Source organism: Geotrypetes seraphini, chromosome 1 (genome assembly GCF_902459505.1).
Source record: "Geotrypetes seraphini chromosome 1, aGeoSer1.1, whole genome shotgun sequence".
NCBI classification, from domain to species: Eukaryota; Metazoa; Chordata; class Amphibia; order Gymnophiona; family Dermophiidae; genus Geotrypetes; species Geotrypetes seraphini.
Genome location: NC_047084.1, coordinates 319,391,525 through 319,407,526, shown reverse-complemented (window position 1 = coordinate 319,407,526; position 16,002 = coordinate 319,391,525). Strand labels below are relative to the sequence as shown.

The following is a 16,002-nucleotide window of genomic DNA, read 5'->3' as shown; positions in this document are numbered from 1 at the left end:
AAAAACTACCAATACCAACAAACAAGCTTCTATGTAGCCTGTACCTTTAAATTAAATGTATATTGATGGGGAAGAAGTTACATGATTAACTACTCACTTGCTCACTGTTTTCCCTGATGTCTTTCTGAAGTTGATCTCTTTCAACCTGGATGATCTCCTTAATGTGTAGCAGTTCATCCTTCTCTTGAGATGAAATACTCAGTTCTTCTTTAAGCTCCTTGACTTTCTGCATAAGGTCAGACTTTTCCCTCTCTATTGCGTGCAGTGAGAGCATGTTTGCTTTTAATTTCTCTTCATGCTGAACATTAAGATTCTCTTCATATACAGCTTCTGGTTGTGATTGGCATATCTTTAAGACATATTTAAGATGCTCTACTTCAGTTAATAGAGCTTTTTCAGTTTGGTTGAGTTCTTCTTTCTCATGCATAGACTCATCATAGTATGAACTGGTCAGGTCCTGAAATGCAAAAATACTTGTTTAGTTTACAGATATTATGAGAATGTACAGGTTATATGGTCACAAACATCTACCATATATCAGAGAGGAATTAATACATTTTACCACCAAAAAAATCTCTCCATCCATGGGAGATTTCATAAATACACAGTATTTAATTAACAAAATACCAGAAAAAGTATTATTTGTATATGTTAAAACATTCTAGTAAGTATAGATTGCACTAAATTGTAAAAGTGTATTCAAGACTAAAGCTTACGACAAATGTGCTGCAATGTGATTTGCTTATCAAAATTTTATACTAATGGATCTCAAAGAGCTACCACAAATATTTTTCTTTTTTATTGAAAGATAAATGAAACTTTAAGGATTTATCAAATACAGCCTGTAAGTTGGGTGACAGGAACCTCATGTACTCATAAAAATAATATTCTCCTTGGACAAGCAGGACAAGTCAGCCATATATAGGCACCAGGATGGATTCACTCTCCTATAGCTTAGAAAGACTCTTTTTTTTAAAAAGGGTCCTTCTAAGCATGTGCCAGCAGCACAAATTCTTGAGTAGGCCCATTCCTCCCCAGTGTATTATATCTGCCTAGAGACAAACAGTTGTATCCTTCTGCTCTCTTCTAAGCTATTTACTCTCTTTCTTAATCTGTAATTTACTTGTTAAAAACCTATTTTGTTTAAAAAATAAATAAATAAAAAGAAAACTTCTACAGCCAGAATATGCCCTGAGAATGACAAACTGCCTGCCCCAACTCTGAAGATCAATCTCTCAGGGACAATTATAAGCCTTGCCTGTGCTGGCAAGAATCCTGCTCAAAAGACATCTCCCTATTGGCTGCACAGATCAGAAAGATCCTTTGTCTGGGATAGCAAGCCTTTCCAGAGCCATTTCATTCCATCTTAGGGGAAGCAGGGGCAAGATCTCTGAGCTTCCAGAATCAGATATTTGTTATCAAAGTTTTAACATAATTGTCTAATTTCAGTGCACACTATTTGATTTTTGTGGTGCTCTCTTTTCTTTCAGTTCATTTTCCAAATCTTTTGTCATTCTTCCATGTTTTGAGGTCCTCTCATTTTTATTTCTCCTGCCAAGTCTGCTAGATTTTATTTTTTTTCTGAACAAGCATATTTTTCCCCTCAAAGAGATTATATGTACTCTTACCTGACTGGCTTCAGCAAACTTGGAATCAGTGTAAGTAGCCTGTTCTGATTCTAAAAACGGTTCATTCTTCTGTTGCATATTTAGTTTCTTTTTCAGATTTATAAGTTCTTCCTGGGACTCTATCAGCTGAAGAAGAAGTTGTAATAAGTTTTCCAACAACCTCCAGGACACATTAAATAGAATAAGTACTGATATGCTGAAATAAACACAAGATGCTTCCACCATGTACGGTACATACTGCTTTGCCAAACATTTAATAATTTTTCATTTCAAAGTGGCTGAACTGAAATATTCATTAAACAAAAACAGTCTTTGTTAATTGTTGGTGTATGTACTTTTAATTGTTTTATTGTATATGCATGCTTTTGTAATCCACTTTGGATAAAGGCGGGCTAGAAAGCAATGATACTTACCGTAACAGTTGTTATCCAGGGACATCAGGCAGCTATTCTCACTAGTGGGTGATGTCATCCGACAGAGCCCCGATACGGACGTCTCACAAGCATACTTGCTTGCAGAAACTCAGAAGTTTCGAGATGCCCGCACCGCGCAGGCGCCAGTGTCTTCCCGCCCGATGGTCCGGGCGTGTCTCCTCAGTTCAGGTAGCTAGCAGAGAAGCCAACCCAGGGGAGGTGGGTGGGACGTGAGAATAGCTGCCTGCTGTCCCTGGATAACAACTGTTACGGTAAGTAACATTGCTTTATCCCAGGACAAGCAGGCAGGTATTCTCACTAGTGGGTGACCTCCAAGCTAACCTCAATGGGATGGTGGGAGAGTTGGCAACTTAGGAGAATAAATTTTGTAACACTGTTTGGCCAAACTGTCCATCCTGTCTGGAGAAAGTATCCAGACAATAATGAGAGGTGAATGTATGAAGCGAGGACCAAGTGGCAGCCTTACAAATCTCCTCAATCGGTGTCGATCTGAGGAAGGCTACAGAGGCTGCCATTGCTCTGACCTTATGGGCTGTGACCTTACAGGGAAGTGGTAATCCAGCCTGGGCATAGCAAAAAGAGATGCAAGCCGCCATCCAGTTGGAGATGGTATGTTTCGATACAGGTCGTCCCAACTTGTTTGGATCAAAGGAGACAAAAAGTTGAGGAGCAGTTCTGTGCGGTTTGGTGCGATCCAGGTAGAAAGCCAAAGCACGTTTACAGTCCAGAGTGTGAAGAGCTGATTCTCCAGGATGAGAATGAGGCCTTGGAAAAAACACAGGAAGAACTATGGATTGGTTGAGATGAAATTCAGAGACCACTTTAGTCAGGAATTTCGGATGAGTGCGGAGGACCACCTTGATGATGGAATACTGTGAAAGGCCTGAAGCTCACTGACTCTGCGGGCAGAAGTGAGGGCAACAAGAAAAACCATTTTCCAAGTGAGAAACTTCAGCGGGGCCTTGTTGAGAGGCTCAAAAGTAGGTTTCATAAGTTGAGAAAGGACAACATTGAGATCCCAAACCAATGGAGGAGGTTTGAGAGGAGGATTGACATGGAAAAGGCCTTTCATAAATCTGGAAACCACAGGATGAGCAGAGAGAGGTTTCCCTTGTAGAGGCTGATGGAAAGCCGCAATAGCACTCAGGTGGACTCGTATGGATGCAGACTTGAGTCCAGACTGAGACAGGTGTAGAAGATAGTCCAATACAGAAGACAGGGAGGCTCGCTGAAGCTCCTTACAATTAGAAACACACCAGGAAGAAAATCTAGTCCATTTTTGGGAGTAGCAGGCTTCCGGGAAGCCTCCAATACATCCCTCACCGCCTGGGAAAACTGGTGAGGAGTTACGTTGAGAGGAACCAAGCTGTCAGGTGGAGAGACTGCAGGTTGGGATGAAGTAGAGATCCCTGATGCTGAGTAAGCAGCGAAGGAAACACTGGAAGAAGGAACAGCTCCCTGCTGCTGAGTTGAAGTAGAAGGGAGAACCAAGGTTGTCTGGGCCACCGAGGAGCTATCAGAATCATGGCGGCATGGTCGGTTTTCAATTTGACCAGTCTTTTGAATGAGTGGAAATGGAGGAAACGCATACAGTAAACGATTCCCCCAATCCAGCAGAAAGGCATCTGCCTCGAGACGATGAGGAGTATAGATCCTGGAGCAGAATTGAGTCAGTTTGAAGTTGTGGGGAGCCGCAAAGAGGTCTATCTGAGGCGTCCCCCACAGAGAGAAGATCTGATGAAGGAGTTTGGAATGGAGGAGACGACTTAAGTTGTCCGCCAAGACATTGTCCTTCCCCTGAATGTAGACAGCTTTGAGGAAGGCGTTGTGGCGAATCGCCCAATCCCAGACTCTGAGAGCTTCCTGGCAGAGGGAGGCCGAGCCCGTGCCCCCCTGCTTGTTGACATAATACATGGCGACCTGATTGTCTGTGCGAATGAGGACCACCATGTCGTGAAGCAGATGTTGAAAAGCCTGAAGAGCATTGAAGATTGCTCTGAGCTCCCGCAAATTGATTTGATGGAGGCGGTCCGCACTGGTCCAGAATCCCTGAGTGCGAAGCCCATCCAGATGGGCCCCCCCATGCATAGGTCGAGGAATCTGTTGTGAGAACCTTTTGGTGGGGAGGAGTGTGAAACAGCAAACCTCTGGAGAGATTCGAAGAGGTCATCCACCAAAGTAGAGACTGCTGAAGAGCAGGAGTGACAATGATGTGACGAGTCAAAGGATCCGACACCTGTGTCCATTGAGAAGCCAGGTTCCACTGAGGAATTCTGAGGTGAAGTCTGGCAAAAGGAATCACATGAACTGTAGAGGCCATGTGGTCCAGGAGAACCATCATGTGTCTCGCTGAGATGGACTGGCGAGAAGACACTGACTGGCAGAGGTGAAGAAGAGCATCCAGGCGCTGAGGAGGAAGGAATGCTATGAGCTGAATGGTGTCTAGAACCATCACGATGAAGGGGAGAGACTGGGTGGGCTGTAGATGAGATTTGGGGAAGTTGATCTCGAAGCCCAAACTCTGCAGGAACCGAATCGTGGACAGGGTCGCCGAGATGACCCCCGGAGCCGAGGGGGCCTTGATGAACCAGTCGTCGAGGTAGGGAAATACCTGAAGACCTTGGTTCCGGAGTGCAGCGGCCACTACCACCAGACACTTCGTGAAGACTCTGGGAGACGAGGACAGGCCGAATGGAAGCACTCGATACTGCAGATGTAGATGTCCCACCCGAAATCTGAGGAACTTGCGAGAGGCCGGATGAATGGGAATGTGAGTGTAGGCCTCCTTGAGATCCAGAGAGCATAACCAGTCATTCTGCTCGAGGAGGGGGTAGAGAGAAGCAAGAGTCAGCATGCGAAATCTCTCCTTGACCAGAAATTGTTGAGGACTCTGAGGTCCAGAATAGGCCGCAGGTCGCCCGTCTTCTTCGGAACAAGGAAGTACCGGGAGTAAAACCCCCGGTTGTGTTGGTCCACAGGGACCGGCTAGACGGCCCGAAGCCGGAGCAAAGCCAGACAAACCGGGTCACCCTGGATTGTTGCAATCAACTTGGGTCCCATGGTTGTCATGAGCTCGACAAACTGAGCCTCCAAAAGGGACCGCAACGAAGCCGACAAGGAGGGATCCGCACCAAAAGGGGGGCCTCCTGCAAGGTCTTCGCGCTCCTTCGTGGTCGAGTGCTTTTGCTTGGAAGCCTTCAGCACTTTGAGAACCATGGGTGGAATGGGAGGAGGCGGTACCAGCTCCGAGGACACGGAGGAAGGCACCGGTGCTGAAGGTGGAGTCGAAACCGGGACAAAAGAAGCCGGCTTCAGTAGACCCGGTGTAGCAGGAGTGGTGGAGGGCTTCGTAGATGCAGGCGAAGCGCCAGTCGAAGCTGAAGGTTCCTTCGCAGCTTCCATCTTGAACATCGACTCCCACAAAAAACAGCGACGCTTAAACGCCCGCGCTGTGAGATTGGAACAAGGCCGGCACGATTTCGGGAAATGTTCCGGACCAAGACACTGCAGGCAGCGTCGATGCGGGTCCGTGAGCGAAATCGCGCGCTGGCACTTGCTACACTTTTTAAAACCGGTGATTGGCCGGGACAAAGGCCGAAAAAACTCTGCCGCGAGATCGAAGGAGCGGGGCCTGAGCCATGCGGCCGACCCAGTCGAATCGCCAGAAGAAAATTTTTTTTTTTAAAAAAAGAAACCAAAGAAATAAAACACACGATAAAGAGTAAAATAAACTCAAAACCGCGGCAATAGAAGGCAAAAGAACGGGAATTCAGTCAGCGCAGAATTGAAGTAAAACTTCTCAGCTCCGCGGAAAGAAAAGAACTGAGGAGACACGCCCGGACCATCGGGCGGTAAGGCACTGCCACATGCGCGGTGCGGGCATCTCGAAACTTCGGAGTTTCTGCAAGCAAGTATGCTTGTGAGACGTCCATATCGGGGCTCTGTCGGATGACATCACCCACTAGTGAGAATACCTGCCTGCTTGTCCTGGGATAAACAATAAAACTAAACTAAAATGCTATTATCTTTAAAAAATATATGGTCAAATTAAGAAAATGCTTCTGGCCTCCTGGACATAAGTAAATAAGAATTGCCATATTGGGAGAGACTGAAAGTCCATCAAGTCCAGTTTCCAACAGTGGCCAACCCAGATCCCAAGTACCTAGCTAGATCCCAAGTAATAAAACAGATTTTATGCTGCTTCTCCTAGGAATAAGCAGTGAATTTCCCCGAGCCATAATGGCCTATGGATGTCTCTTTTAGGAAAATATCCAAATCTTTTTAAAACTCCGCTAAGCTAACTTACCACGTTCTCTGGAAATGAATTCCAGAGTGTAATTATATATTATGTGAAGAAATTTTCTCCGGTTTGTTTAAAATCTACTACTTAATAGCTTCATTGCATGCCCCCTAGTCCTAGTATTTTTGGAAAGAGTAAACAAGCTCTGTCCTCATCTGCACAAGCCTCAAACACTTTAAAATCTTAAGTGTTCCAGGCTTGTGCGGTTAAGGCAGAGCTTGCAGTAATGGGACAGGAACAGAACTCACAGAGATGGATGGGGATATTGAGATCCCGCAGGGAAAGAGACAAATTTGTTCCTGTGTCATTCTCTAGTGCAAAGTTACATAAAGACTGCTGCCAACTGTACATTCTTTTAAATATAGACTACATTGTCCCAAAGCTAACTGAAAATGAATAAAATACTTGAACATCCAACAGGAAAAATTATATAAAAGGAAGTCAGAAAAGCCTACAATATGATCACAGCATTTGTTTTACATATATCAAGCTAACTGCTGGGTTACCAATATCAGAATACAACCAGACCTTGTGTAAACAGAATAAAATGTCTTAGATGAGCAAAAGTGTAATTTAAAACTATTTAAATACATGTTCAGTTGGGCTAAGTGAAACCTTTCACCACCACTACTAAAATTAATGAAGGAACTTATAGATGAAAAATTAAAATTGAAGGCATGTGAAGCCTCTAAAATAAGAGACACGATTATGAGAGCTAAAAGTGAGACAGGAAGCCCCGTGGCAGCAGCTGAAGCCAATGAAAAGTGTCACTACCGTGGTGAGTTAAAAAAGTTAGATGGGCCACGAGAAGGGAGGGAGAAGGAAAAAGAGGAATGGAGGTAGGAAAGCGGAAGGATGTTGGAACCATGAAGGAGGAGGAAAGAGAAGGGCTTGACTGGGGCACAGATTTGGAGTAAGCAAGTGAGAGTTGAGGCTTGCATTAGGGGGGAGGGATGCTGGAACTAGGAAGGAGATATGAAGAAAAAAAACAAACCCCACAGACTGCAGGCAGGCACAGAGGGTGGGCGGGCAAGGGACAGACAGACACTGGAACCTGGAAGTGGAAGAAAAGGGGAGACACACTGGTACCACGAAAGGGGGTGGGGAGAAGACCAGTGCTTGACCCAAGGATGGAGAGATACAAGGACAAATTAACTGTCTTTCCTCCCTCCCTCTCAGTCCATCTAATCGAACCTGGAATGGGAGGGTGGAAAAAAAAAAAAAAAAAGAGGGGAAATGCTGGGACCGGAACTGACTAACTAACCCATCCTATTTTATGTAACATGCTTATTTTCATAATCTTTTGAAAACCGCGTTGAACTTCTGGTTACGCGGTCAATAAGCACAATATTATGTATGTTATGTTGTGCTGGACCCAGGGATGGAGAGATGCATGAGTTGCTGCTCTGCTATATCAGGAGGACAGACAGTAAGAGGCGCTGGACCCAGGAACTAGATGGAGAGGGATAGATGCTGGAGTAGACAAAGAAAGACTGGATAAGAGGAACAGAGGAGTAAATGCACTGGACCCAGGAGAGAGACAGTAGGAAAGACAATAAATAAAGGACCATGAATCCAAGAAGGAGAGGTAGTAGACTGGGGAGTATGTGGAATATTGGCCCCAAAGTAGGGGGTGTGGGAGGAAGGGAAGAGAGATAAGAAGAGATGTTGAGCATGGAGGGAGCTTAGGGATACAAAAGAGCAGTGCTGGACAGAGAAGGAACAGGGGCACAAAATAATGTTGGATACGGGTGAGGTATACTGATCACACAGATATGGACTCAGGTCAGGTGGAAATGCAGGGCAGATCAAGAAAGGGACACAGAGCAGAAATGATGAATATAGGAAGTTGAGGTCACAGAGGGCAGATGCAGAATGTGGAGGGAGGAATAGAGACAGGGACAGAGGCACAGAGTGGAGATACTTGACAATACAGATAGTAATGCAGAAGGAAGATGGATGGTGAACATGGGGTGAGAAGAAATGACAAATTGATAGGAGAACCTGCAAAGACAAGACAAGCAGAAATAGATAAGTACAGATATAGGTAAGATAAAATTATTTTAGTTTTAGTAATTAAAATATGTTAGATTTGAGAACTGACATCTATCTATGCATTACACTGTATAGGAGGAAATGTGAGGGGTTGCTTTATGCAAGTAATCGTGCAATTAAAATTTTTAATTGATGTACAGCCCTATTAAATATATGATTGATATTTTAGTGATGCCATCTGAAACATTTCCACATATTTTACAATATTTTTCTATCTTTCTGTTGCTCAGAAAAATTTTAACTAAGGGGATCTTTTACTAAGGCATGCTAGCCGATTTAGCGTGCATTAAATATTAGCGCGTGCTAAATGCTAACGCATCCATAGAATATAATGGGTGCGTTAGCGCACCTTAGTAAAAAGGACCCCCTAAGAGACTTGTTGGATATCTTAGACACACATCAGATATAGATTTGGCTATTTCAGCCACATTAGTGGTTTCTCTGGCCTTGAAATCTGAGAGGAATTTGTTGCTACACCTTTTTTTTTTTTTTTTTTTTAAATCAAAGGTAAGGATGATCTTTATTTGAACTGTAAAATAAGAACATTTCCTAATATTACTAATGAGACTCGGGATAAAAAAATGCAAGGAAGTCTTACTTTTATATCCTGAGTATTGCAGTTAGAAACTCCATTGTAGGGGGGGCGTGGCCTGACGAACATGGTGGTCGGACGCATTCTGTGAGCTCTCTGACGGCTATTAATTCTGATAATCGCGCTGCTTTCTTTCACTCCAATTTGAGTCGCTTCACTGCCTTTAATAATTATACTAAGCACAAATGTCGCTCTCTAAACCGGGTAAGCCAGATATTCTCACATCTCCTTTACCAAGCGGCAAAAGACCCAAGCATGATCCGGGCTCGCCTGACAAAATGGCGCCAAAGTCGCTGGATTCTCAAATTGAATTACTCATATCAGAAGTCAGAGAATTCAAGGGAATTATGCACAAACAGGTTGCTGAAAACCAACTGATACGTACAGAACTCGAATCTCTGAATTCTCAACTTTTGGATACCAGACAACGCTTAGATACACTTGAAGACCTGATAAAAACTCATTCACAAAACATTACACATGCTCTTAGTCATGAGAAATCCATTCTCCAGATACAAACAGACCTGGAAGATTTGGCGAACAGAAGCCGCCGAAGCAACATTCGTATATTGGGAATCCCAGAATCTTCTGAGGAGTCAGATACAATTCTCTTTTTAATGGATCTCATCCCGTCTCTATTGGGCCTTAAGTTTTCTACGCCGCTCGAAATTGAAAGAGCATATCGGGTCCCATCCAGGCCCATAACCAACCAGAAATCGCTGAGGACCATCGTCGCAAAAATTTTGCGATACCAACATGCACTGGCGATCCTTAATGAGATGAAATCTAAGAAACAACTTCTATTTCAAGGCAAAAAAATCCTTTTTGTTCTGGATTTGGCGAAAATAACAGCAACCAAAAGAAAAATATTTCTTCAACAACGCCAAGATCTAAGGAGAAATTAGGTTCTTACCTGCTAATTTACTTTCTTTTAGCTTCTCCAGACCAGTAGAGGTTAACTTTACGAATGGGTATATATCTAATCATGACCAGCAGGTGGAGACTGAAAACAAAACTTTGGGACAGTATATCCTAGCCCCTCCTCTCTATTTCCCTCAGTCTGCCGAATAGCCAAGCAGAACCAAGAACTGGAAAACAACAGAGAGAAAAAACAATACTCCGAAAGGAGTAACAAGTAACAAACCCAAAATGCTGTTGGAAAATGCAGAAGAGAAATTCCCGAAGGAAGAATGTCCCCACAGCTCGCCAGCTAAGCCAGCCGAGCCACAGCCGCTGTTCTTCAATTCTCCCCGGCCCTAGAAAAATACTAGAACCCGCAGCAAAAACCAAAAACTGCCCGCGCAACAGCCCCAACAACAACAACAACAGACAGGGTGGGGACCTCTACTGGTCTGGAGAAGCTAAAAGAAAGTAAATTAGCAGGTAAGAACCTAATTTCTCCTTCTTTAGCACTCTCCAGACCAGTAGAGGTTAACTTTACGAATGGGACGTACCAAAGCAGTCCCTCTCACGGGCGGGACCCCCGAAGGGCCGATACCAGTACACGCTCACCGAACACCGCGTCCCGACGCGCCTGCACATCAACCCGATAATGACGGACAAAGGAATGCAAGGAGGACCAAACCGCAGCCTTACAAATATCCACCGGGGGCACGAGCGACGACTCAGCCCAAGAAGCCGCCTGACCCCGTGTGGAATGAGCCTTGAGAAACTCCGGAACCGGCTGCTGTTTCAGAAGATAAGCGGAAGCAATCGTCTCCTTGATCCAGCGCGCAATAGTAGCCTTAGAAGCGCCAGCTCCCCGACGAGAACCCGCCAGGAGGACAAAGAGATGATCGGACTTCCGGAATTCCTGGGTCCGCTGCACATAAGAGCGAAGGACCCGACCGACATCCAACTTGCGCAGCTGCCGTTGCTCAGAAGAGCCCTCCCGACTACCCAAGACCGGGAGAACCACCGATTGATTGACATGAAAAGGAGAAACAACCTTAGGCAGAAAGGAAGGAACAGGCCGCAAGACGACCCGTTCCCTAGAAAACTCCAAGAAGGGAGTCCTACAAGAGAAAGCCTGCAGCTCAGAAACACGCCTAGCAGAAGTAATGGCCACCAAAAAGACCGCCTTCAAAGTAAGGTCCTTCAAAGAACAGTCGTCCAAGGGCTCGAAAGGCGGACGCACCAAAACAGAGAGAACCAGATTAAGATCCCAAGAGGGAACCGAGGGCCGAAGGGGAGGCCTAAGCAACTTGGCCGCCCGCAAAAACCGAATCACATCAGGAAGCGCCGATAAACGCTGACCTGACACCAACCCTCGAAAAGCCGACAGGGCCGCAAGCTGAACCCGGAGAGAAGACCAAGCCAGGCCTCTATCCAGGCCATCCTGCAAGAACTCCAGAATGGAAGGCAGAGAAGCGCGAAAAGAGGTCACTCCCCGCGCCCGACACCATTCCTCAAAGAGACGCCAAACCCGCACATAAGCCCGAGAGGTAGAAAGCCTCCGGGACCCCAACAGTGTAGAAATCACCTTGTCTGAATATCCCTTCTTGCTAAGGCGACCCCTTTCAAGAGCCATGCCGTAAGACAGAAGGGAGACGGGTCGAACATGGGAATGGGACCCTGCCTCAGAAGGTCGTCCGAGAGAGGCAGAGGAAGAGGATCCGCTACCAGGTGCCTCACCAGATCCGCATACCACGGACGGCGAGGCCAATCCGGCGCCACCAGCACCACCAAACCCGGATGGTAAACAATGCGAAGAAGCACTCTGCCCACCAGCGGCCAAGGAGGGAACACATACAACAGCCCCTCCGTTGGCCACGGCTGGACCAGAGCATCCAGACCCTCGGCCAGACCGTCCCTGCGACGACTGAAGAAGCGGGGCACCTTGGCGTTGCCACCCGTGGCCATCAGGTCCATCAGGGGCTGCCCCCAAGCCTGCACTATCAACTGAAACGCCTCGGCGCCGAGACACCACTCTCCTGGATCTAGGAAGTGACGACTGAGGAAGTCTGCCTGAACGTTGTCTACTCCGGCTATATGAGAGGCCGAGAGGTCCAGCAGATGGGATTCCGCCCAAACCATGAGCAGAGCCGCCTCCTGCGCCACCCGAGTGCTCTTGGTGCCCCCCTGACGATTGACATAAGCCACCGCCGTGGCATTGTCCGACAGCACTCTGACTGACTTGCCCCGCAACAGGGAGTGGAAAGCCAACAGCGCCAGACGGACCGCTCTGGTCTCCAACACGTTGATCGACCAGGCGGCCTCCTCCGCGGACCAGGTGCCCTGAGCTGAGTGACCCAAACACTGAGCCCCCCAACCCAGGAGACTCGCATCCGTCAGGAGCACCGTCCACTGCGGGAGATCCAGACCCACCCCCTGAACTAGGTGAGGGGTCTGGAGCCACCAACGCAGACTGCAGCGCGCCAAGCCTCGTAGGGGAACCGGAACATCCATCCCGTGCCTCTGGGGAGACCACCTCCGGAGCAGAGCATACTGGAGAGGACGCATGTGGGCCCGCGCCCACCTCACCACGTCCAGGGACGCCGCCATCGACCCCAAGACCTGGAGGAAATCTCGCGCCCGAGGACACCGGGACGCCAAAAGCAGGCGAATCTGAGATTGCAATTTGCTCACCCGGCCCTCTGGGAGGAAGACCTTCCCCAAGGAGGTGTCGAACAGCACCCCTAGGTACTCCAGACGCTGAGCCGGGACCAACCGACTCTTGGCAAGGTTGACCACCCAGCCCAGCGACCGGAGAAACTCCACCACCCGAGCAGTAACCCGGGAACTTTCCTGCAACGACTTTGCCCGAATTAACCAGTCGTCCAGGTAGGGGTGTACCAGGATGCCCTCCGACCGCAAGGCTGCCGCGACGACCACCATCACCTTGGTGAACGTCCGCGGAGCCGTGGCCAGCCCAAAGGGAAGCGCACAGAACTGAAAGTGCCGACCCAAGATCGCAAAGCGCAGGAAACGCTGATGAGAGGCCCGAATGGGAACATGCAAATAGGCCTCCGTCAGATCGAGAGAAGTGAGAAACTCCCCCGGCTGAACCGCCAGAATGACCGACCGCAGAGTTTCCATACGGAAAGAGGGAATCTTGAGAGCCCTGTTGACCCCTTTCAAATCGAGGATGGGCCGAAAAGTCCCCTCCTTCTTGGGCACCACAAAGTAAATGGAGTACCTGCCCGTGCCCCACTCTGGAGGGGGCACCGGAACAACTGCCCTGAGATCTATCAAGCGCTGAAGGGTCTGGCGAAAAGCCTGCGTCTTCACCGGAGTCTGACATGGAGAAGCGAGGAAAAAATCCGGCAGAGAGCGGGCGAACTCCAGGGCATAACCGTCCCGCACCACCTCCAGGACCCACTGATCGGACGTGATCTCGGCCCATTTGGGGAAAAAATCTCGCAGCCGGGCCCCCACCGGAAGCAAAGGGGGCGCCGGCAAGGCGTCATTGTGCAGGACGGGAAGCGGGGGAACCGGCGGAGGGATTCCCTGCCCCCCGACGGGCCCCCCGAAAGGGCTGCGTGCGCTGGAAGAACCGACCCCGGGAAAAACCCGGAGACTGGAAAGAAGCAGCCCCACGCCCCGGGCGATACTTGCGAAAATCCCGCAAACGCCCCCGGGCCGCACCCCCCCGAGACGCCGGGCGGGCACGGTCCTCCGGCAGACGGGGAACTTTCGAGTCCGACAGAGTCTGAATCAACTTATCCAAGTCCTCTCCAAATAAAAACGACCCCCGAAAGGGAAATTTAGTAAGCTTAGCTTTGGACGCAGCATCCGCCGCCCAAGCGCGCAGCCACAACACACGCCTTGCGGCCACGCCAAAAGCCATAGACTTAGCCGAGCTCCGCACCAAGTCATAGAGAGCATCTGAGAGGAATGAGGCCGCCATCTCAATCTTCGCAACCTCCTGATCCACCAGAGACCAGTCGTCAGACTCTCGATCCAAGACCCGCTCCGCCCACCGAAACACGGCGCGAGCGACCAGTCCCCCACAAATAGCCGCCTGGACCCCAAGGGCCGAGACCTGAAAATTTTGCTTAAGGAGGCCCTCCAATTTGCGCTCCTCAGGGTCTCGCAAGGCAGAACCGCCCTCAACAGGCACGGTATGCCGCTTGGAAATCGCCGAGACCACCGCATCCACGACCGGCGAAGCTAACGTAGCCCGATCCCCTTCAGGAATGGGATACAGGCGAGCCATGCTGCGCGCCAGCCGAAACGGCGTCTCCGGCGTTTTCCACTGCTCCAGAATAATATCCCGAATATCCTGATGCATAGGAAAAGAGCGGGAAACGGAACGGATCCCCCGCAACAGGGGGTCCCCCACACGCGGAGTCTCCGGCGGCGCGTCCTCAAAACGCAAGACCGAAGAAACCTGCTGAATAAGGTCAGGCAGCTCATCTTTCTGAAAAAGACGCACCACAGACGCCTCGTCACTGGAGAACGGGAAATCCGACAACCCGCCGCCAGCTTCCGTCCCCTCCAGAGAGTCCTGGAATTCCTCAGAAGGGTCCAGGTCCTCCTCCAAACCGACCCGATCCTCCGACCACAAATTCTCGTCCCACGACACCCGCGGACGCTTGGACAAGGTAGGCGGCGGAGGGGACGTCACGCCAGACGAAAGAGGCAAAGCCGCAGGAAGCGCGGAGGAAAAACCACCCCCCGAGACCCCCTGGGCGCAACCGGGACCCCCAGCCGCCTGAAAATAGGCTCTGCATAAAGAAAAGAAAAAATCAGGAGAAAACCCCCCCGAGGGTCCCAAGGGACTCCCTGCCACAGCAGGGGACCCAGCAGAACCTTGCCCCTGCATAGTCAAAACAGGGGGAAGGTCACCTGAGGTGGAAGACAAAATGGAGGGGCCAGACAGAGAAGATGGCGGTTTTCCCGCCAAAAAAAGCTCCCTCCATAGCCTGAAGCGGCTGAGAAACCTGAATAGTCTCAGCCGCTAAAGCAGGCAAGCCGGCATCAGCTGTCAAAAAATCAGCTGAGAGGGAATCCTCTACAACCCGACCGTCGGCGGTCTGGGGATTCCCTCCGTGGGCGGACGGAGAAGACCGGGCTTCGCCACCGTTCCCTGCCGACTCGCGAGGCACCATCGGCGGGGAGCTCTGGGCGCCTGCAGCCGCTGCCGACGGAGCTCCTCCACCGCCCCGGCCTGAACACCGCTTGCACAGGCCGGCCGCGAGTGCCTCGCGTCTGGAGCACAATGAGCACTTTTTCCCTTTAGAAGTGCTCATTGCTCCATACGCGACCTAGCTGTAAAAAAGTGCCGGTTAGTTGAAAAAATACAGTAAAATACAGTTTTCTTAAAGGGATACAACCCTCCAGACCAGCACTACCTCAGGATTTTTTTTTTTATTTTTTTTTGTTTTTTTACAGAACAGACTCCACAGGCTCTCAAAGCAATAGTCTTGCTTGATTTAGGGGGCAAGGCTTATTGCTGAGGCTCCTCTAAAAAAATGTGGGGAGGTGGAGGAAGTGGGGGGAGGGACCCCGCTCGTGACCCGCCGGGTTTGACACCCCCGAGGTCGGACGAACCCCCAAACAGAGTCCGTCCAAGCTCCGTCCGGCTAAAAACAGGGACAAAAAACACCTTAAACAAATTCCAACAGCCCTACCAAGGGAGATGGGTACAGATCACTCAACACCTGCTGGAGACTGAAAGAAGACTGAGGGAAATAGAGAGGAGGGGCTAGGATATACTGTCCCAAAGTTTTGTTTTCAGTCTCCACCTGCTGGTCATGATTAGATATATACCCATTCGTAAAGTTAACCTCTACTGGTCTGGAGAGTGCTAAAGAAAGGACCCGTTTGCACTCCGGCTTGACCACTGTGGTTTCAATCCCACCCTTATATTCTCTTTTGTTCTATTGATGACACATTGCTAACCTTTTTGAAAAGTTTTTTTTAATGTGTGTCATTGTTGGTACCTTACTATATCAGGATATCATACCACTGTATATACTTATGTTACATACATGTGAATTAATTAACTTTTTCTCCACAGCTACTATTTCAGATATTACTGAAATCTAT

General features: G+C 48.7%; 1 protein-coding gene across 1 annotated transcript in view; it reads right to left on the bottom strand.

Moving 5' to 3' along the window:
* CENPE (centromere protein E) overlaps nt 1–16,002 on the bottom strand; it is a 539,120-nt gene that overhangs the window by 226,625 nt on the left and 296,493 nt on the right. Inside the window, exons 30-31 of the mRNA XM_033956806.1 lie at nt 1,629–1,754; nt 98–457 (exon numbers count right to left, since the gene is read on the bottom strand). Coding sequence (XP_033812697.1) covers nt 98–457; nt 1,629–1,754 — 486 coding nt within the window. The remainder of the gene's footprint in view (nt 1–97; nt 458–1,628; nt 1,755–16,002) is intronic.